The sequence below is a fragment of the Rhinatrema bivittatum genome, chromosome 2 (assembly GCF_901001135.1).
Source record: "Rhinatrema bivittatum chromosome 2, aRhiBiv1.1, whole genome shotgun sequence".
Classification (NCBI taxonomy): domain Eukaryota; kingdom Metazoa; phylum Chordata; class Amphibia; order Gymnophiona; family Rhinatrematidae; genus Rhinatrema; species Rhinatrema bivittatum.
Window position 1 is genome coordinate 393,145,352 of NC_042616.1, and position 22,946 is coordinate 393,168,297.

The following is a 22,946-nucleotide window of genomic DNA, read 5'->3' on the forward strand; positions in this document are numbered from 1 at the left end:
GAACCTGGAAGATGTAGTAGGCCAGATTGACAAACTAAAGAGTAGCAAATCACCTGGACTGGATGGTATGCATCCTAGGGTACTGAAGGAACTCAAAAATGAAATTTCAGATCTATTAGTTAAAATTTGTAACCTATCATTGAAATCATCCATTGTACCTGAAGACTGGAGGGTGGCCAATGTAACCCCAATATTTAAAAAGGGCTCCAGTGGTGATCTGGGTAACCATAGGCCAGTGAGCCTGACTTCAGTGCCGGGAAAAATAGAGGAAACTATTCTAAAGATCAAAATCGTAGAACATATAGAAAGGCATGGTTTAATGGAACACAGTCAACATGGATTTACCCAAGGGAAGTTTTGCCTAACAAATTTTCATTTTTTTGAAGGGGTTAATAAACATGTGGATAAAGGTGAACCGGTAGATGTAGTGTATTTGGGTTTTCAGAAGGTGTTTGACAAAGTCCCTCATGAGAGGCTTCTAAGAAAACTAAAAAGTCATGGGATAGGAGGCAATGTCCTTTCGTAGATTACAAACTGGTTAAAAGACAGGAAACAGAAAGTAAGATTAAATGGTCAAATTTCTCAGTGGAAAAGGGTAAACAGTGGAGTGCCTCAGGGATTTGTAAATGATCTGGAAAGGAATACGACGAGTGAGGTTATCAAATTTGCAGACGATACAAAATTATTCAGAGTAGTTAAATCACAAGTGGATTGTGATACATTGTAGGAGGACCTTGCAAGACTGGAAGATTGGGCATCCAAACGGCAGATGAAATTTAATGTGGACAAGTGCAAGGTGTTGCATATAGGGAAAAATAACCCTTGCTGTATTTACACGATGTTAGGTTCCATATTAGGAGCTACCACCCAGGAAAAAGATCTAGGCATTATAGTGGATAATACTTTAAAATTGTCGGCTCAGTGTGCTGCAGCAGTCAAAAAAGCAAACAGAATGTTAGGAATTATTAGGAAGGGAATGGTTAATAAAACGGAAAATATTATAATGCCTCTGTATCGCTCCACGGTGAGACCGCACCTTGAATACTGTATACAATTCTGGTCGCCGTATCTCAAAAAAGATACAGTTGCGATGGAGAAAGTACAGAGAATGGAGACCAAAATGGTAAAGGGGATGGAACAGCTCCCCTATGAGGAAAGGCTGAAGAGGTTAGGGCTGTTCAGCTTGGAGAAAAGACGGCTGAGGGGGGATATGATAGAGGTCTTTAAGATCATGACAGGTCTTGAACGAGGGCTGTTCAACGTGGAGAAGAGACGGCTGAGAGGGGATATTTTAGAGGTCTTTAAAATCATGAGAGGTCTAGAAAAGGTAAACGTGAATCGGTTATTTACACTTTCGGATAATAGAAGGACTAGGGGGCATTCCATGAAGTTAGCAAGTAGCACATTTAAGACTAATCGGAGAAAATTCTTTTTCACACAATGCACAATTAAGCTCTGGAATTTGTTGCCAGAGGCTGTGGTTAGTGCAGTTAGTGTAGCTGGGTTTAAAAAAGGTTTGGATATGTTCTTGAAGGAGAAGTTCATTAACTGCTATTATTCAAGTTTACTTAGGGAATAACCACTGCTATTAATTGCAACAGTAGTATGGGATCTTCTTGGTTTTGGGTAATTGCCAGGTTCTTGTGGCCTGATTTGGCCTCTTTTGGAAACAGGGCTTGATGGACCCTTGTTCTGACCCAGCATAGCAATTTCTTATGTTCTTATGCAAGACCACCCTGTCATGATAAAACTTAGTAAAATGTGGATAAGTCACAAAGGCCTGGAGGTTGCTGACCCTGCACGCTAAAGTGACCACCACCAAAAATATGACCTTTCAGGTCAGGTACTTCAGCTCACAAGTGAGCAGTGGGTCAAAAGAAGTTTTCATCAGCTGAGTTAACACCACGTTGCGGTCCCAAGACACAGCAGGAGGCCTTAGGGGAGGTTTCAGTTGACGCAGGCCCTGCATGAAATGTACAACTACAGGCTGTACAGAGATAGGCATACCATATACACCTTGGTGTGGTATGTGCCAATTGCACTGAGATGAACTCTAAAGGAGTTGGTCTTTAAGCCAGCCTCCGATAGGTGTAGGAAGAAGTCAAGCAGTTTTTGTGTGGTGCAAGAGAACTGATCTAGCGCCTTCTGCTCACACCACATGGAAAACCTCTTCCACTTCAGTCCATAGAACTTTCTAGTGGAAGGCTTTCTAGAAGCCATCAAGACTCAAGACACATCCTCTGAAAGATTAAACAGCTGCAGGATTAACCTCTCAACATCCAAGCTATGAGCACATGGCCTGGAGATTGGAATGCCACAGCCTGCCTTGATCTTGCAGATGAGATCTGGGGAAGTCCCAGACTGATCGGTCTCTGGATGGACAACTCCTGTAGGAGTAGAAACAGACCTGTCTCGGCCAATGAGGGGCTATGAGGATCATAGTTTTCCTGACCTCGTGAAACTTCAAGAGAGTCTTTGCCACTAATGGATTCGGAGGATATGCATACAGAAGACCCTTCTGTATGCATATCCTCCGAATCCATTAGTGGCAAAGACTCTCTTGAAGTTTCACGAGGTCAGGAAAACTATGATCCTCATAGCCCCTCATTGGCCGAGACAGGTCTGTTTCTACTCCTACAGGAGTTGTCCATCCAGAGACCGATCAGTCTGGGACTTCCCCAGATCTCATCTGCAAGATCAAGGCAGGCTGTGGCATTCCAATCTCCAGGCCATGTGCTCATAGCTTGGATGTTGAGAGGTTAATCCTGCAGCTGTTTAATCTTTCAGAGGATGTGTCTTGAGTCTTGATGGCTTCTAGAAAGCCTTCCACTAGAAAGTTCTATGGACTGAAGTGGAAGAGGTTTTCCATGTGGTGTGAGCAGAAGGCGCTAGATCAGTTCTCTTGCACCACACAAAAACTGCTTGACTTCTTCCTACACCTATCGGAGGCTGGCTTAAAGACCAACTCCTTTAGAGTTCATCTCAGTGCAATTGGCACATACCACACCAAGGTGTATATGGTATGCCTATCTCTGTACAGCCTGTAGTTGTACATTTCATGCAGGGCCTGCGTCAACTGAAACCTCCCCTAAGGCCTCCTGCTGTGTCTTGGGACCGCAACGTGGTGTTAACTCAGCTGATGAAAACTTCTTTTGACCCACTGCTCACTTGTGAGCTGAAGTACCTGACCTGAAAGGTCATATTTTTGGTGGTGGTCACTTTAGCGTGCAGGGTCAGCAACCTCCAGGCCTTTGTGACTTATCCACATTTTACTAAGTTTTATCATGACAGGGTGGTCTTGCATAAGAACATAAGAAATTGCTATGCTGGGTCAGAACAAGGGTCCATCAAGCCCTGTTTCCAACAGAGGCCAAATCAGGCCACAAGAACCTGGCAATTACCCAAAACCAAGAAGATCCCATACTACTGTTGCAATTAATAGCAGTGGTTATTCCCTAAGTAAACTTGAATAATAGCAGTTAATGAACTTCTCCTTCAAGAACATATCCAAACCTTTTTTAAACCCAGCTACACTAACTGCACTAACCACAGCCTCTGGCAACAAATTCCAGAGCTTAATTGTGCATTGTGTGAAAAAGAATTTTCTCCGATTAGTCTTAAATGTGCTACTTGCTAACTTCATGGAATGCCCCCTAGTCCTTCTATTATCCGAAAGTGTAAATAACCGATTCACGTTTACCTTTTCTAGACCTCTCATGATTTTAAAGACCTCTAAAATATCCCCTCTCAGCCGTCTCTTCTCCACGTTGAACAGCCCTCGTTCAAGACCTGTCATGATCTTAAAGACCTCTATCATATCCCCCCTCAGCCGTCTTTTCTCCAAGCTGAACAGCCCTAACCTCTTCAGCCTTTCCTCATAGGGGAGCTGTTCCATCCCCTTTACCATTTTGGTCTCCATTCTCTGTACTTTCTCCATCGCAACTGTATCTTTTTTGAGATACGGCGACCAGAATTGTATACAGTATTCAAGGTGCGGTCTCACCGTGGAGCGATACAGAGGCATTATAATATTTTCCGTTTTATTAACCATTCCCTTCCTAATAATTCCTAACATTCTGTTTGCTTTTTTGACTGCTGCAGCACACTGAGCCGACAATTTTAAAGTATTATCCACTATAATGCCTAGATCTTTTTCCTGGGTGGTAGCTCCTAATATGGAACCTAACATCGTGTAAATACAGCAAGGGTTATTTTTCCCTATATGCAACACCTTGCACTTGTCCACATTAAATTTCATCTGCCGTTTGGATGCCCAATCTTCCAGTCTTGCAAGGTCCTCCTACAATGTATCACAATCCACTTGTGATTTAACTACTCTGAATAATTTTGTATCGTCTGCAAATTTGATAACCTCACTCGTCGTATTCCTTTCCAGATCATTTACAAATCCCTGAGGCACTCCACTGTTTACCCTTTTCCACTGAGAAATTTGACCATTTAATCTTACTTTCTGTTTCCTGTCTTTTGCCCCAATGACGGGTGAGGGCATCAGAGGCTGGTTTTCCATCTGACCTGTACAGGGAGCAGAACAAAGGTAACTTCCTGTTGCAGGGGGACACAATAAGATCTACGTCCAGGCTCCCCCAGAGGCAGAATATCTGCTTCACTACCCCTTAGTCCAGGGACCAGTTGTAGGGGCTGAAGGCTTGACTCAGCCTGTCTGTTACCATGTTCTCCATCCCGGCCAGGTACATGATCCTGAGCACCATCCCATGGGACAGGGCCTATGACCAGATCTGGACCACTTCCTGACACAGGAACTATGATCCCATGCCTTGCTGCTTGATATACCACATACCCATGCCTTGCTGCTTGATATACCACATTATTTATTAATTATTTATTAATTGTTATTGCATTTATTTTCATTTATTAATTGTTATTTATTAATTGTTAGCATTGTTGTATATATATATTTTATTTTATTTATTTATTTTTTTTCTGTTTCTTGGATTAACTATGTTCATTGTAAACCGCTAACTTGAAGCGATAGTTACTGTTCATTGTAAACCGGGGTGATATGTATATTATACAGGAACCTCCGGTATATAAATACTTAAATAAATAAATAAATAAAATAGCTTCTTGGTTGCTGGTATGGATCAGGACAACTTTGTTGGACAGCCGATCTCTGAAAGCCCATAGTGTGTACCTGAACGCCCGATGCTCCAGGAAATTGATTTGACAAGAGTGTTCCTGGGCGGACCAGAGACCCTGAGTGCTGAGCCCATCTACATGAGCTCTCCACCCCAGGGTGTAAGCATCTGTGGTTAGGACAATTTGGATAGGAGGACTTCAAAACGAGATCTCCCGTTCCAGATTTGAAAGTACCCACCACCAGGACAATGAGTCCCGAAGAGACGGGATGATTCGGATGCAATCCTGGAGGCTCTGAGCAGCCTGGCACCACTGTGACCTCAGGGTTCATTGGGCTCTGCGTATATGCAACCATGCCAAGGGAGTGATATGGATGATTGCGGCCATAAATGGCCCAACAACCTCAACATGTACCAGGTTGACACCTGCTGGCTTTGTTGGATCTCTGCTGCAATGGTCGTCAAAGTGATGGCACTCTGGTGACGCAGGAAGGCCTTGTCCTGAGCCGTGTCTAGCAGGGCTCCTATAAAGTCCAATTGAAGTGATAGGCTGAGATGGGACTTTGCGTAGTTGAGAACGAACCCTAGTGATTCCAATACCCGAATGGTCAAGCACATAGACCTGGTAGCCCCTGCCTGAGTCATGTTCTTGACCAGCCAATTGTCCATATACCAGAAAACATGCACTCCCAGCTTGCAAAGGTGCTGCCACCGTGGCCCGGCATTTTGTGAAGACCCTTGGGGCTGACATGAGCCTGAACAGCAACACCCGGTACTGAAGTGCTGTTTTCCCACAAAAAAATCAGAGAATCTTCCTGTGACTCGATATGAGCGTATGCGTCCTTTAGGTCGAGGGAGCATAGCCAGTCCCCTTTTTGCAAAAGGGGGATCAAGGTGCCCAGGGAAACCATCTTGAACTTTTTTCTTAGAAACTTGTTCAAGGCCCTTATGTCTAGGATGGAACGGATAACATAAGATATGCCATACTGGGTCAGTCCAAGAGTCTATCAAGCCCAGTATGCTGTTTCCAATAGTGGCCAATCCAAGTCACAAATACCTGGCAAGTATCCAAACATTAAATAAATCTCAAGCTACTATTGCTTATTAATTAATAGCAGTTTATGTATTTTTCCTCTAGGAACTTATCCAAACCTTTTTAAACCCAGTTACACTAACTGCTGTAACCACATCCTCTTTGGAATCAGAAGTATCTGGAGTAGAATCCCCACCTTCTTTGCCCTGTGGTAAGGGCTCAACCGATCTGGCCATTAAGAGAATGGAGAGTTCCGTTAGTAATATCTCCTGATGTGCTACCGGCCTCCAAAATGGCCATGGAGGAGAATTTGACTGGACACCCAATAGGTTCAATTGGTACTTCTGACAGACGATGGACAGAACCCACTGGTCCAAGGTTTTACTGGGCCACTGGTTCGCAAAGAACCGCAGCCTTCCTCCGACAGGAAGGTCCATCGTCCCAGGTACAGCCAACTGGCATACGCTCCCTAAGCCTGATACTTCACTTTCAATGCATATCCTGCTTCAACGGCAGGGAGAAGAAAAACTGATACTACAAGCATATCCAGCATAGCTCCCTGCTTCAACAGCAGGGGAGAAGAAAAACAACCAATAAGGGCTGAATAACACAGTCTGGGTAAAACAAATAAGCATGGGTGTAGCTTGCTTATTGCGGCGGTTACTTCCCCTACTACCCATAACTAATCAAGCTTGATATTTCACTTGGTTGCAGCTCCATCACTGCTCTCTACATTAATGGTGGGGGTGGAAGGGAAATAGAACCAAAGAGCTAAGAGAAACAGATAAGTGTGAGAAAAAAATGTGAAGCTTGCTGGGCAGACTGGATGGGCCGTTTGGTCTTCTTCTGCCGTCATTTCTATGTTTCTATGTTTCTATGTTTCTATGACCCAGTCAAAACCACGTCCCTGGAGTTGACTGAGGAGCCGGCTGGGGCTTGGGGGCTCTCTGCTGTCTAGGATGGCCGCAGGAGCCCTGATAGTGTTGACGGGAGAGAGGGGGCAGAGGATAGTTCTTCCTTTGGTGAAAGACTTCCTTGGCCCCAGTTTTGCTGGCCTCCTAGAAGAGGACGGGACCACAGTACAAACAGAGAGCTGCTGAAGGGTTTCATGGTGGTCCCAAAGTTGGGCCACAGTGTCCCTCACCTATCTCAGAAGAGATTCTCTCCAGTACATGGCATGTCAACGAGTCATTCCTGTACCTCTGGTCGGAGATCCAAGGCCCACAGCCATGCCATTCTGCATGCACCGATTTCCGCTGCAGACACACTCGATGCCATCTTGAAAACATTGTAGGTCACACGGACCTCATGTTTTCGCACTCCAGACTCTTATGCACCAGCGACTTAAGGGTGTCCTGTTGCTGTTAAGGCAGCTGCTTGGCCACCTCCTGCATCTGCTTCCAGATGTCCAGCAAGTACTGGCTCATATAGAGCTGGTAGGCAGCAATGCTGGCAATAAGCATGGGGCCTTGAAACACCTTCCATCCAAGAGTGTCCATCGCTCGCATAGCTCTCTGCTTCAACGGCAGGGGAGAAGAAAAACTGATACTTCACGCATATCCAGCATAGCTCTCTGCTTCAACGGCAGGGGAGAAGAAAAACTGATACTTCACGCATATCCAGCATAGCTCTCTGCTTCAACGGCAGGGGAGAAGAAAAACTGATACTTCACGCATATCCAGCATAGCTCTCTGCTTCAACGGCAGGGGAGAAGAAAAAAGGATTCGCACTCACAAAGCGGGGAGTAGCTGGCTTGTTACGGCGGTTACTACCCCAAACCAAATAAGCCTGATACTTCACTTTCAATGCATTTCCAGCATAGCTCTCTGCTTCAACGGCAGGGGAGAAGAAAAACTGATACTACACGAATATCCAGCATAGCTCCCTGCTTCAACGGCAGGGGAGAAGAAAAACAACCAATAAGGGCTGAATAACATATTCTGGGTAAAACAAATAAGCATGGGTGTAGCTTGCTTATTGCGGCGGTTACTACCCCTACTACCCCTAACTAATCAAGCTAGATATTTCACTTGGATGCAGCTCCATCACTGCTCTCTACATTAATGGTGGGGGTGGAAGGGAAATAGAACCAAAGAGCTAAGAGAAACAGATAAGTATGAGAAAAAATGTATGAAGCTTGCTGGGCAGACTGGATGGGCCGTTTGGTCTTCTTCTGCCGTCATTTCTATGTTTCTATGTTTTCTATGTTTCTTCCCCAGAGCTACCGAGGAATAAGTCCGAGAGTGCTTGGCCCTCGAGGGTGGATTTGACCACAACCATCTGGTGGGACAGCTGACACTTATCAAATCTGGCATCCTTCTGGATGAGGTAAAACCAGTCTGCATTCTTATTAATGGGAGGCACTGTGAGGGGGTGATCCCATTTCCTCAGCAGTAACTCCTTAAGGATCTCGTGTACTGGGACCACCATGATCTCCTTAGGAAGCTCCACAAACTGGAGGATCTCAAGTATTTTGTGCCTGGCATCCTCCTCAGTCGATAACTGAAAAGGGATGGTTTCCGCCCTCACCCTCACAAAACCAGTGAATGGTAAGTCCTCAGGCAGAGAATGTTTTCACTCCTCTAGAAGAGAAGATTCTGAAGGGAGACCCTCTGAGCCTTCAGCAGAGGACTCTGAAGCGTCATCCCCCCCAGGGGTCATAGGGTTACTCATCCTCACTGTAAGCCACAGGGGTTGGGTTCCTAGGTGCAGGCACACATAGAACTAGATAGGGGGTGGCAGGCCTTGGTGGAGCTTCCTCCTCTTCAGAACTGGCGACAACCATATCAGTAGAGGGAAGCCTCAGTGTCCCAGGAACAGACGCCAGCTAGGCCAGTAACACACCGATAAACACACTGAACTTCTCCAGAATAGGTATGAGGACAGGCGGCACCGTGTCCGGTGCTGTCTGTGCCACAGGACTGAAACCCTGCAGTGCTGGGTTCACTGCTAACTGGGCTCTGCACTCCAGCTCCTCCTCTAACATTGCAGATGCCAATACCGACTGGGAGGAAGAAGGGGGTGGCCATATCCTTTTTGGATCCTTGAGGTGGATCATTGACTGGCATCAGGACTGGTAAAGACCGTCGCAGACCCCCGGCACTGATGGAAGTTTGGCACGCCTCACAGTGGGGTCACTTCAGGGGCATAGTGGCAAAAGCCGGTGCATCCCTGTGCCAGGAACCATGCATCGAAGGGGACCTGTGCCAATGTTTCTTCGGCTTCTCTCGATGCTCAGTCTGGTCTTTGCCCGATGACGAGGAACCCAACGTCATCGGCCTGGAGGAGATTGACCATATATCTCTGGTGCCACTGTCCAGAGACAGCATTGATGGTCCCGCTGATGTCAATGGCTCGGTGTCCATCGGTGCAGTTCCTTGGTCCTTCAATGCTGATGCTGATGGCTCAGACGTATTCGACCCAACGAGTTGATCATACTGTCAAATCAGAGCAGACATCCCTTCAGGATTATCTGGGCAATAAGCAGCAACTCCAAACGTCATGCAATGCCCCCAGGCACAGGACACATATCTCATGCGAATCCGTGATGGTCATGGTCCTCGTGTACCGGGGGCATCGCCAAAAACCAGACGTGTTCCTGTTGGGACAAAACCAAAAACAATGGCGGCAGGGCATTGATGGAACAAGGAAAAACCAGAGTTTTCCACAAGACCAAAAAAGTCAGAGTGAGCTCACTTACACCATGAGGGTTATAGCTCTGCAGAAAAAGAGACTGGAGAGGGAGCCTGCATGGACGCATGGTCTAGGGCATGCTGGGCATGCTCAGTGTGCCTAGTCAAAGTTCTAGAAACGTTGATATATGTTTTCCTCATCGGGGCTCCATGTGATGATGTCAACCATGTCTGAGGGCTACCATCCTGCTTGTCCTCAGAGAAATTGTTTTATGGAATGTTTCTTATATGTGTATAGTTTGATGACGTGCAGGTGAATTGAATGGTGTAACTTTCTCTTGTGGACCCAATAAAAATTGTCATTTACAAAAAAAATAAAATATATATATATATATATATATATATATATATATATATATATATATATATATATATATATATATATACATACACACACACACACACAGAATTACACCCCCTCCCCTTTCACTTTCCTGTTTGTGCTCTGACACAGCGCTGTCTCCTGTAGCAGCAAAGGACCAGCTGTCCTTACAGTGGCGGCAGCTTCAGCAAAGCATCTCGCTCTCTCTCTATCACTCCCCCCCCCCCCCCCCCCCCCCCCCCGTCCAGCATCCCCTTATTTCTCTTCCCCCACTCCATGCCCAGCAATCCCTTTCTCTTCCCCTCCTTCTCCTGTATCCCCTGCTCCCCGAAATCCACTCTGTGCCCTAAATCCTCTTATTTCTCCCCCACACCTTGCCCTGTATCCCCTTAATCCACTCTGTGTCCTGAGTCTCACTCTTTCTTCTCCCAGCCCTTGCCCTGCATTCCCCCATCCCCACTACTTGTCTTGTATCCCCCTTTCACCCTTACCCACCCCCCTGCCCAGCAGCAGGAGTCCTCTCTCTTCCATCACTCTGCCTAGCAGCAGCCCCCCTCTCACCCTCAATTTACTGGAGGGACAGCAACAGTCCCTTCTTTGGATCCCCTCTTTACCCCTGCCAAGTGGATGCCCCCTCCCCTCCCCCTCTCCTTATCTCTCCTCCTTCCTGCAATGCTGTAGATTTTTCTGCAGTGGCAGCAGCAATAGCTGAAGAAATTTAAAAGCAATACAGGGCCAGTGATGAGGCAGCCCCTACCCTTCTTCACAAGCTCATACTTTGCAATATCCTGAAAACATGAGTGGCTGGGGCCCCCCAGAACAGATTTGGGAACTACTTCCCTAGATCCTTCAGCCTTGTGCACCCTCCTCAATTAATTTTCAGGCTCTCAGGCTCCCCTCGAGTTTTTATAATTAAATTCAACTATCATTATGTCCCCCGCCACAACCCTTCCCAGAACAATCCTGTACAATCACATAATAGAGGGAGAACAAACCACAAGCAAACCGAGCATATGGATAGCATTCAAAATAGTTATGTAAAAATCCACCACGAATGCTAATATTGTGTAATACAGTCACGATACTTCAGACTGGTATATAAGTTGAAAGTCTTATTTATTCACAAATCGGCAACTCCAATGTTATACAGCGCAATTTTTCATGCACACGGGGTCCCCCGACACGGTCCCGTGTTTCGCCAGCGGCTGCGTCGGGAGGGATGCCCACAAATTCAAAGAGGAAAATCTAAAAATTAACAAAAGGACTGTATAAGAAATAGTAATGGTACAGAGTCAATACAGGTAGATACAGGTAGATGCACACATACATTTTACCTTTAGACGGAACTTAAGAAATCCGTCTAAAGGTAAAATGTATGTGTGCATCTACCTGTATTGACTCTGTACCATTACTATTTCTTATACAGTCCTTTTGTTAATTTTTAGATTTTCCTCTTTGAATTTGTGGGCATCCCTCCCGACGCAGCCGCTGGCGAAACACGGGACCGTGTCGGGGGACCCCGTGTGCATGAAAAATTGCGCTGTATAACATTGGAGTTGCCGATTTGTGAATAAATAAGACTTTCAACTTATATACCAGTCTGAAGTATCGTGACTGTATTACACAATATTAGCATTCGTGGTGGATTTTTACAATCACATAATAGGACATCAGTTTTAAATATTAAATTTGTGGCAAAATATATGTTTCAGGAATCATGTCAGAATCCAATGAATATGTGTTCTGTGATTTTTTGGAAATAGACTGCACAAAAACAAAAAAAAAGAGCCCAAGAAATACCTAAATTTATCAGTTAAAAGATATTCATTCTACATTGACTGAAGATAATTTCTGAAATGGCTAACTGGGCTGACCTGGAATTTCTTCCCTTTACTACTTAACATCATTTTATTGTTTTTCCTATGGTATCACTTCAGTTACAATGACAAAGTCCCTCCATTACCAGACACTTTGGGCCGGATTTTAAGAATTAGGTGTGGGCGTAGATTTGTGCACGCAACCCGGTGTGCACAAATCTATGCCCGATTTTATAACATGCGCGCGCAGCCACGTGCATGTTATAAAATCCAGGGTCGGCGCGCGCGCCGAGCCCTAGGGGAGGCCCGATGGGTTTTCCCATTCCCTCCGCCCCCCCCCCCCACCTTCCCCTCCCTTCCCCTATCTAACCCGCCCCCCAGCCCTACCTAAATCCCCCCCTACCTTTATTTTTTTTTATTTACGCCTGCCTCTGGGCAGGCCAAGTGCCAGCGCGCGATCCTCCGGCACGGTCGCTGTGCTGGAGGCCTCAGCCCCGCCCTGCCCACTCGCCGCCCCTTTTTTCAAGCCCCGGGGCTTGCTCGCATCGCCGGGCCTATGCAAAATAGGCTCGGCGCGTGCAGGAGCGGGTTTTAAAGGGTTACGCGCATAACCCTTTTAAAATCCGCCCCTTTGTGAAGTAACATAAAACCCTGCAAAAAGTCACTCAGAAACTAAATAGCAAACCTGCTATATCAAGACAGCATTAACTCCCAGAACTCAAAACAGCAACAACCTTTCATAAAATGACAACAATAGAAGTATTCCACCTGGATCTAAACACCAATACACCTTTCCAGTGAGAAAATAGAACAAGCTGGACTACTACAGATCCCTATGTACAGGCTAGCAGAATACTTCACCTCCATCACACATACAGAACACAGACAAACCCTCACCAAATCCAGCATAAGGGAACACAATTTAGAAATAGCAATATACAGATAAAAATGGAGTAGTTATTTGTTCTGCTAATCTCGCCATTCCTCACCCCCCTTTTTGTTCCCTGCAGATAGGAGGAGAGGGGGGAAACAAGGAGGGGCTGATTAGGGAGGGCTCTTCTTTTCTTTGCACTGTGCTCTGTCTACTCCAGGCTCACATCAACCCCATCCGGTTCCTTGCATGCTGCTTGCGAGGGGAGAGGAGGGGCTGGAGTAGGAAGTAGAGGGTCCATCTTTGGGCACTGGCCAATAGAATCATCGGTGCAGATCCTTGTGTGCTTATGCCAATAGGTAAAAATAGCCTTGCCGATGACACCCCTTTGGGCTTGACACCTGGGGCAGCTGCCTCCCCCCCCCCCCCCCCCCCTTAATCCCAACTCTGACAAACTTTAGTGTGCCTCAAAGGTCATCGTTGTCTCCTGTATTACTTAACTTATTTCTCCAACCTTTGACGTGAATTTTAAAAGCCCAGCATGCACCAAAATCAGGAGATTTGTGCACAAATCAGGCTTGCGAATGCCCAATGAATTTTAAAAGCCGCTCAGATGCGTTCATATCTCCCGCTGCATGTACATCTCAAAAGTTTCCAAAAAGGCACGGGACGTGGCCAAGAGGTATGCACACGTCTTGTTACGTGCCCAGGCATGCAGGTCCACTGCCGCGTAGCTTTACTTCTGCTGTGGAGGACATGCAAGTAAAAAAAAACTAAAGACCCATTTCTGATGGGTTTAAAGCAGGGGTCGGGAACCAATGGCTCGCGAGCCAGATGTGGCTCTTTTGATGGCTGCATCTGGCTCGCAGACAAATCTTTAATAAAAAAGTAAAAATCTAACAAAATCCCCCATCCTCCTGACCCCCCCCAAGACCTCCAAAATTAATTTACTACAAACCCCCCCCTCCTGACCCCCCCCCCAAGACCTGCCAAAAGTCCCTGGTGGTCCAGCGGGGGTCCAGGAGCAGTCTGGGAGCGATCTCCTGGACTTGGGCTGTCAGGTGCCAGAAGTCAAAATGGCGCCGACGGCCCTTTGCCCTCACTATGTCACTGGGGTCGACCAATGGCGGCGGTAGCCCCTGTGACATAGTAAGGGCAAAGGGCCGTCGGCTGCCAGTAATCAAAATGACGTTGACGGCCCTTTGCCCTTACTATGTCACAGGGGCTACCGCCGCCATTGGTCGACCCCAGTGACATAGTGAGGGCAAAGGGCCATCGGCGCCATTTTGACTTTTGGCAGCCCAAGTCCAGGAGATCGCTCCCGGACCGCTCCTGGACCCCCGCTGGACCACCAGGGACTTTTGGCAGGTCTTGGGGGGGTCAGGAGGGTGGGGGATTGTAGTAAATTAATTTTGGAGGTATTGGGGGGCATCAGGAGGGTGGGGGGTTTTGTTAGATTTTCACTTTGTTAGATTTGTCTGCGAGCCCTGGACCCCCGCTGGACCACCAGGGACTTTTGGCAGGTCTTGGGGGGGTCAGGAGAGTAGGGGGTTGTAGTAAATTAATTTGGTAGGTCTTGTATGGCTCTCATGGAATCACATTTTAAAATATGTGGCGTTCATGGCTCTCTCAGCCAAAAAGGTTCCTGACCCCTGGTTTAAAGGGTCTGGGGTAACTGGGGAAAGTGCAGGCTATCAAACCAGGGGGATTTTGGAGGACCTAGCTGTTAACTGGTGGATGAACCGACAAAGGTATGGGCACACGCCCCTTTTATAATTCCCCAATTTACACAGTAGAAGTGGGATTTACATGCGCGCAAGTTATTAAATCGCTGTGTCCCTGGGCACGCGCTGGTATGAAAGTTACTGTCCCTGGGTACATTATTGGCTCAGTTATCTACTGGTGTGCCGAAGATTTTGGTTAGGATTTCACAGCTTATCCAGAATGCAGCTGCAAGGTTGATTACTATTGCAGGGGCTCAGGGATATTATAACACTCAAAATGATGGACCTGCATTGGTTACAAATTTCACAGCATGTGTTTCAATTGTTGACTTTAATTCAAAAAGTAATTTATGGGACAAAAAAATCACATTGTTTGTTAAAGTATAGTCCAGTAAATGTCTTTGCATACATTACGGACCAAAATACATTTGTTTGTTCCGGCTCTGAGAAATTATAGGTTACAAGAGACCTGGGCTAGTGCTCCCCCTTTTATAGGTCTGAACAGTTAGAATAAGATGCAAGAGGGTAGTAGGCATGAAATAGACTAGCTACAGTTCAGGAAAATGTTAAAAGACATTTGTTTATGCAATTTTATAATAAAGATTAAGTCTTCATGATTAGTTTATAATAATAAGCTGTTTGTGCTTTTATGTTTCCTTTTAACAAAAATTGTGAATATTTTAATTGGGAGCCGCGTTGATTGATTTTGTTGGAAACAGTTGGTTATAAGAAAATGTAAATAAATGAAATAAATAAATACTTTGCTATACGGACATGCAAACGTCTCCAGAAAGTATGGTAGTGCAGCATAGATGATGTGTGTGGGTGTGTATGTATATTATATATATATATAGAGAGAGAGATCTATTTTTTGTTTCTCTTAATATTCTTCCTTATCTACATGAATGCTTGGAGCGGATTACAAACTAACTGCACAAGTGCAAACATATCAGTACAAATCAGCATAAAATTAAAATAAAATTCAATTTAAAATATGGATCAATGACCTAATGAAAAATCTAAATTTTTAATATTCTTCCTCAGTAGAAGAAAGCTAGTTTTCAGTCAGAGTTCTAAAAGAATCTCATTTCAAGCTGCTGGGCATAACAATAAAAAGCTTTCCACTTGGTTTCCATCATTTTCAAGTAGAATGTGATGGTATTGCCAGCAAAGCCTGCTAGGAGGATTATAGATTATTGTAATCCATTAATTCAAGAGTTGAGCAATTTACTGCCCAGACTTTCAATTCCATAAACTTTCCTTTAAATCGGGAACATCCCATCTGAAACAAGCCTTTTAATTTCAAACCAATAGCCATTTTGCCATTTCATAAAAATATGCACCCTATGGGCAGTTTATGCCTAGGAAAGGATTAAGATGGACAGTTGTGTTTTGCATTAAGCTGAATTGGCACTCTGTATGCAGAAAAGATGCAGTGTGCCCATATGTGCTATACTGAATGAAACTGTAATAGAATGGATATGAGCAGCCAGCCTGAAGTTCTCCTATCAGGTCAGCTAGAGTAGCTGCTCCTTTAACTCAGTGGTAAAGTTGTGAACTGAAACTAGAAAGTTGCAGATTCAAATCCTAAGACACTAGTTAGAAAAATAGGCTGTGGTATCTTCACAGATGTGTGTGTATATAAAACACTGTTGATGAAGTACAGGCATACTTGAGTAAGTGTGCCTATAGCTTACCGTACACTGACACCCCAGCCTTTAGCTCAGGGTACTTCAGCATCAAATGATGAGTAGCAATTCCACCCCAACAAAAGCCAACAATCCCAAACTTCTTTGCATTGCACTCTTCCTTCAGGTACTTCAGGACAACTTCAGCTTCCCTAAACCATAAAAATTAAAAATATCAGTGATAAGTCCTATAAGAATGAGAACTGGCACTTCTACAATTACAAAACAAAGCCGCCATTTTGAGTTCAAACATACGAGTCTTCATCAGTGAAGCTAAATGCTATATTAACATTAAACTAGTTTTTAACCTGGAGTACTGTCTCAGTGCTAGTGGTTTATATGTGGTCATCATAGGCAAAACTTAGCTGGTCATTGTTGGTATCTAGTTCATGTTTGGCTACCATTTGATTGCTAGACAGTATAATGAGTTCGTGCTACCTTATGACTATGCCTTCTAGATCTAGAACTGGCTTATCTGACTTCAGAGGATGTCTGGCTATGTCAAGATGCATTGCAAAGCTTTGATTTGTCTATCATTGCCTTGCTTTATTTGGTCACCATGACCTTTTTAACTACGGTCCTTTTCCAGACATGCTGAATTCTGTTTACCTTTTCAACAACAGTTCACTGCCATGGTTCTTTCCACTGTACCACAGCCCTTAATTTGATATGGCATCCTGACCCAACTAAACTTGGATATAATTCTACTGTGTTCATGTTCTTCTTCCACCCCCTATTCCCCAACTCCTTTGTGGTTTGGGATACAAGTAGCAGAGAAAGGAAATGCTTTGTGGTTGCACTGAATGCAGGAAAAGTGATGCTAAACTTGACTATTAAATTATCCTTCAATATTGTATATGACCCCTCTTGCTAGTCCTTTACTTCTTCTCTTCCTTTAATGGGAAATGTTTTCCTGACGATGTAATGTTGGAATCTCTCTATATAGAGGACTTGAAATGTATGAGACTATGATAATTATTCTCTCTTTCGCTGGTGAATTGAATACTTTTAAAAAAAATTTCTCTCATATGATTTCACTTTCAAGTCTTTTTCATGAAATGTATGGGAAATATGTATAAATAAAAAATTATCCTTCTATATCTATATAAAATATCTAAAAGTGACACCCCCCCCCCCCCTACTGATCATATACAACATCAGGCCTTGGAAGACCTTGTCTCTAATGATTGCAGCTTAGGGGTTTTTTTTAAGATTTTGTAGATTGAATTTTATGCATTGGACTGGATTTATTTTTATGTAAACAACTGATTTTATGTTGTAAATGCAGTACAAGAAGGAAATAAACTAAATTAATACCTAAATAATAATCTCAAACATCCCATTAAAGTCAGAGAGACATCTTAGGGGGTCATTTTCAAAAGCGATCGCACTTTCGCATGTGATCACTAAATGGGGGCGGAGTCAGCCCCGGAAGAGTCAGGGCGGCACCGGGGCCATCTCTGCAAAGATGTCGCTGACAGCGAAAAGGTAAGGGCCCTTTTTGCCGCCAGTTTCGCGCCCAATAGCACCACCTTTTACGATGGCGCTATTGGGTGCGAAAGCCGGCAGCAATTGCTGCTGGCTTTCGCAGGCCCACCCCCCGCTTCGCCACCCCGTCCCCTGTTATCACCGGATTTTCTAAGGTCTGCGACCTTAGAAAATCCAGACCTTAATTGCTTTTTAAGTATCTCAGATAGCAGCTTCTGGTTAAGCTGATCAGTTTCTAACGGAAATGACTTTGTTGCTTGAGGACTTTTTCCCAGGGGACACCTATGCTAGTTCTTTAAATGTGAACCCTGCTACAGTGGAGGCATAATTGGTGATAAGTATTTGTATAAGGAGTTAATGAGTGTACAATCAAAAATTACTTAACCATGATTAGAAAAGGGTGGTAAATGCTATCAACATTTCACACTTTCAGATATTTTAAATGCAAAATATATTTCCTTATAAATGAATCCAAAACGTCTGTATATAGAGTTCAGCGCTATATTTATGTATTTAAACATTTCATATACCATCATTCCATGTATAGATCACAATGGTTTATAAAGTGACATTGATAGTTAAAATTCAGCAAAAAATCAGAAACAAAACGATTCGTTACAGTGTTGGTAATTGCTTGTCCGTATTAAATTACCATCTATCTAATGGTGATTTCTTGGACCTATGGAATTAGGCATAGGCATAGAGTATGTGACATTGTGGATAAGGGTGATAATTGTCACATCTAAGTCTATAGGTTGTTTGAGAATCCTGTGTTCTCTCAGTTGATTTATTGTTTGTGCTACAATTGTCTTTTGTCCTTCTTGTCTTTGTGGCTCCCTATATTCTGTGTTTTTAAGTTAAAGTATATGCATTTATGAATAGCCAGGTTTTTAGTTCACTTTTAAATTTTTCTATATAGAAATGTTCCTAACACCTTAAGGAGCTTCCTTTTTATAGGATATTGCAATCTGTTCTTCCTACCCAATTCACCCCAGAATAAGGAAATAAAGTTCTGTTATTCATAATCATGATCTTTCTTTTTTTTTTTTTAATTCAATGTTCATTAGGCCTAAACAATGCAAAACAAAGATGAATGATCCAAAATCATATTGCTTCATATCTTACAAATATTAAATGGCACAAACATTTTCTGTTATAATCCCCCCCATTCTTCTCCAAATGTCTTACATAAAAATGTCAATAGTATTCACATCCATCTCCCAGTGCTCTGAGGATAACAATATTAGCTCTTCTCATAAGACTATCTCAGTTGTTAGCAGAAAACCAACTGTCTTATTTATTAGCATTAGGTATACAGCAGCCAGAAACACCAAGCTGAAGTGGTTACTGAGCAGCCTTTGCTAACATCTCCAGCACCAGGAGTAACCTTTGACTGACTGTGACTTATCGTAACAGATTCAATGATTTCCTATTGTAAATTATTAACTGAAGCTGTTTGTAAGACATCTCAGGAAAGTGCTGCACTGTCAAAACCATGAGGTGATACTGCACATGGAACAGAGCCTGCTGATGTTAGTTTGATCTAAAACTTCGTCAGGATACTGCTACTACTAGGAGGGATCCGACCAAGCCCTGCACTCACACCCTCGCTGCCGGTTTCAAAATGGCGCCGATAGCCTTTGACCTACTATGTCACAGGTGATACCGGTGCCATTGGTCAGCCCCTGTCACATGGCCATCGGCGCCATCTTGTGCTCTTACCACTGGCAGCCGACAGCCCGAGTGCAGGAGATTGCTCCCGGAACCCCGCTGGAATTTTGGCAAGTCTTGTGGGGGTCAAGAGGGTCCCCCAAGACTTGCCAAAAGTCCCTGGTGGTCCAGCGGGGGTCTGGGAGCAATCTCCTGCACTCGGGCCGTCGGCTGCCAGTAATCAAAATGGCACAGATAGCCTTTGCCCTTACTATGTCACAGGCGCTACCGGTGCCATTGGTCAGCTCCTGTCACATGGCCATCGGCGCCATCTTGTGCTCCTACCATGTGACAGGGTCTGACCAATGGCACCAGTAGCCCCTGTGACATAGTAGGTCAAAGGCTATCAGCGCCATTTTGAAACCGGCAGCCGAGGGTGTGAGTGCAGGGGATGGCTCCCGGACCCCCCGCTGGACCACCAGGGACTTTTGGTAAGTTTTAGGGGGGGGTCAGGAGGGTGGGGGGATTTGTTTAAGTTGGGTCCTTTAGACGGCCGAATAATTCAGCGGATTCGGTGTATTCGTGGGGAATCGCGGTACGTTTTTGCTTCCCCACGAATGCAACGAATAGGGCTCTATACGTTGCTGATGAGAAATACGTTAGAAACGAATGCACACCCCTAGTGTTCAATGAGCCAAGGGAGATAAGAATAATGCAGACTCCTCTCTAATTGGACACACCTGCAGTAAAACCAGCACATTGCATTCTAATGGCACCAGGTGCATGCCCAAGGCTCTGTCTCCAGTCCAATGGACCTTCTTATATTTGCCATTTGAATCAAATTCACCGTTTTTCCAAATATTTCTATTCCTTCAATGAACTGCAGCTTGTCCAATGCAACAGAATTAATGTCTATCTCTTACCCTGTGGGGATGGATTGAGAAGGGCCGTTTTCCTTGGGTACAAGTCATTTCTCTGTTGTATATTTTATGGGATGTGGCAGGGGGAGAGAGAGAGAGGAAATTTGAGGGAAACTCAAATTTGAGGGAAACTCAAATAAACCCCAAAGCAGCAGCTTCGGGGTTTATAGCTCCTCAGTTTATCCACTTTCCATTTAAATATTCACCCTCCCATACATACACGCTGTAACTCCAACCTCTTGCTGAGCAACCCTATGGGCTCCATAGTTTCATGAGGCCCTTCTTCCACAATTAGGAGTTGCAGAGTTAAAGGTCACCATATCTAATAAAAATGTTACAGGAACAGAATTTGCAGACAGAGATCTGATCCCTAGCATACAACGTCCAAACCCCCCCCCCCCCCCCCATAAACCCCTTTGAAAATTAACCCCAAAATGGGGAAAACCCTTGAGGAAGTTTGAAAGAAAATGAGAACTAGAGCTGACCAATCAGTAGCCAGCTTCAGTAAGTCCAATGAATCTTGCTACTAATATGACAGTTTAACAAAAAATAGTGTTCATATGGATAAGGAGTATTAAAAATATGGTTTTAAATTCTGTTTTCAAATAACAATAGTACCTTCGGCAGTAGGCATTGTTAGATAATCATCTTTTTTGTATCACTAGATGTCCTTACCATCGCCTCAGGACATCAGTCATAATGAGCAATCCCCTTCTGTAATTCCCACTGCTGCAGGTACTATTTCTTAAATAGATAGTAGGCCACACTTTTTGTACCACCACATTTCACAGTGTACATGAAATAGAGTAAATGTACAGATTACTTATTTGTTTTCGTTGCTGGTCGGGTTTTCAGCCATTCGGCAAAGGTGGCTCTGTCATCAGTTGGATTCCAAGGTTCTTTCCCAACAAAAAAGTCTGGGCAGATAGCTCTATATAAGAAAGACAATCTTATGCAACAATCTCCTAAAACATGTATTTAAAACATTTTATTGTACATTTCATTCCCTAATGGCTATTCAAAGACACAATTTTGCTTATACTAAATATATTTGAAATTCTAAGCTTAGATAATGACCTATATATGGAGATGTTCTTACTAACCTTAAGCTAAGACATTACCTATACGCGGATGATATTCAAATCCTCATCCCTATAGAAGATTCCCTACAAAAAGCCATATCATTCTGGAATAAATGTCTGTTAGCTATCAACAATCTACTCACCAGCATCAACTTGGTTCTAAACAAAAACAAAACTGAAATCCTCATCATTTCACCGGAAAACTATACCCTCTCCTCACTTTCTACCACTAACCAACATCCGGACACCGCAGGGCTCTCCACCTCGCAACAAGTTAGAGACCTGGGAGTCATCTTAGACAGCAAACTCTGCCTCAACAAATTCGTCAACAACACAACAAAAGAATGTTTCTTTAAACTTCAAACATTAAAGAAACTCAAACCTCTCCTCCTTTACAGAGACTTCCGCATGGTCTTACAAGCCATCATTCTCCCAAAGCTTGATTACTGTAACTCCCTCCTCCTAGGCCTTCCAGCATGTACCATCAAACCACTTCAGATGGTCCTGAATGCCTCTGCAAGAATTCTTTCAAATGCCAAAAAAAGAGATCATATCACCCCTATTCTCCACCATCTCCACTGGCTTCCGATTAAATACAGGATCCAGTTCAAATCTTTAATGATGATTCATAAGGCCTTACACAACATCGCACCTCTCAACCTAACATTTCAAATTCGATTACACACATCCGTGAAACCAACCAGAAGCGCCTATCAAAACAGACTAATCACACAACCGGCGAAATCCATTTTGAGGAAACGTGCATTATCCACAGCTGGCCCATCACTTTGGAACTCGCTCCCTCCAGACCTTCGTTTGGAAACATGCCACCCTACATTTAAAAAGAAACTTAAGACTTGGCTGTTCAAACAAGCTTTCCCCTAGAGCCAAGAACACAAAGAAAAGTATTTTCAAGCCCACAACGTTTTATTCAGATCTATTATTTTATTCAATCAGAAATTTACACATGCTGAATTCATACATACTACATACATATACTCATATTGACTTCACATTTTTCCATGTTATTCATTGATTTATTAACTGCTTGTTTATTAACGGTTAAATATCATACACTATTTGCTTCAATTAATTTATTCAATGTAAAAACTTTGCTTACTTAGATTTGTTCAATGTAAAAACTTCTTTTATTATGTTCTATGTTCTATGTAAACCGCTATATTTTTTAGCGATAGTTACTGTTCTTTGTAAACCGGGGTGATATGTATACTATACAGGAACCTCCGGTATATAAATCATTTAAATAAATAAATAAATAAATAATAAATGTTTACAAACATATACATTTTTGGGAACACGCTCAGACCACTACTGCTTCTCTACATCACTCATGGCACACCACCTAATGGCCTTAAGGCAGAGACCTACAGTCTCAGAGGAAATGATCATCTCTCTTGACCAGCAGGGGTCATTGTTGAGCATGGATGCAGCAGTGGGAAACTGCTCACCAAAATCAGAGCTTTGAATGATGCCAAAATCCTAGTACTTTCTTCTCTGTATCCCTATACTTCACATCACTGG

The 22,946-nt window shown here is 43.9% G+C and overlaps 1 protein-coding gene across 2 annotated transcripts in view; it reads right to left on the reverse strand.

Annotated features, from left to right (window-relative positions):
• Positions 1–22,946, reverse strand: part of CMBL (carboxymethylenebutenolidase homolog) — an 83,708-nt gene that overhangs the window by 31,989 nt on the left and 28,773 nt on the right. Inside the window, exons 3-4 of one of the 2 annotated variants that reach the window (XM_029590035.1) lie at positions 21,146–21,253; positions 16,274–16,416 (exon numbers count right to left, since the gene is read on the reverse strand). In XM_029590035.1, coding sequence (XP_029445895.1) covers positions 16,274–16,416; positions 21,146–21,253 — 251 coding nt within the window. The remainder of the gene's footprint in view (positions 1–16,273; positions 16,417–21,145; positions 21,254–22,946) is intronic. The other variant, XM_029590036.1, reaches the window with a different exon arrangement.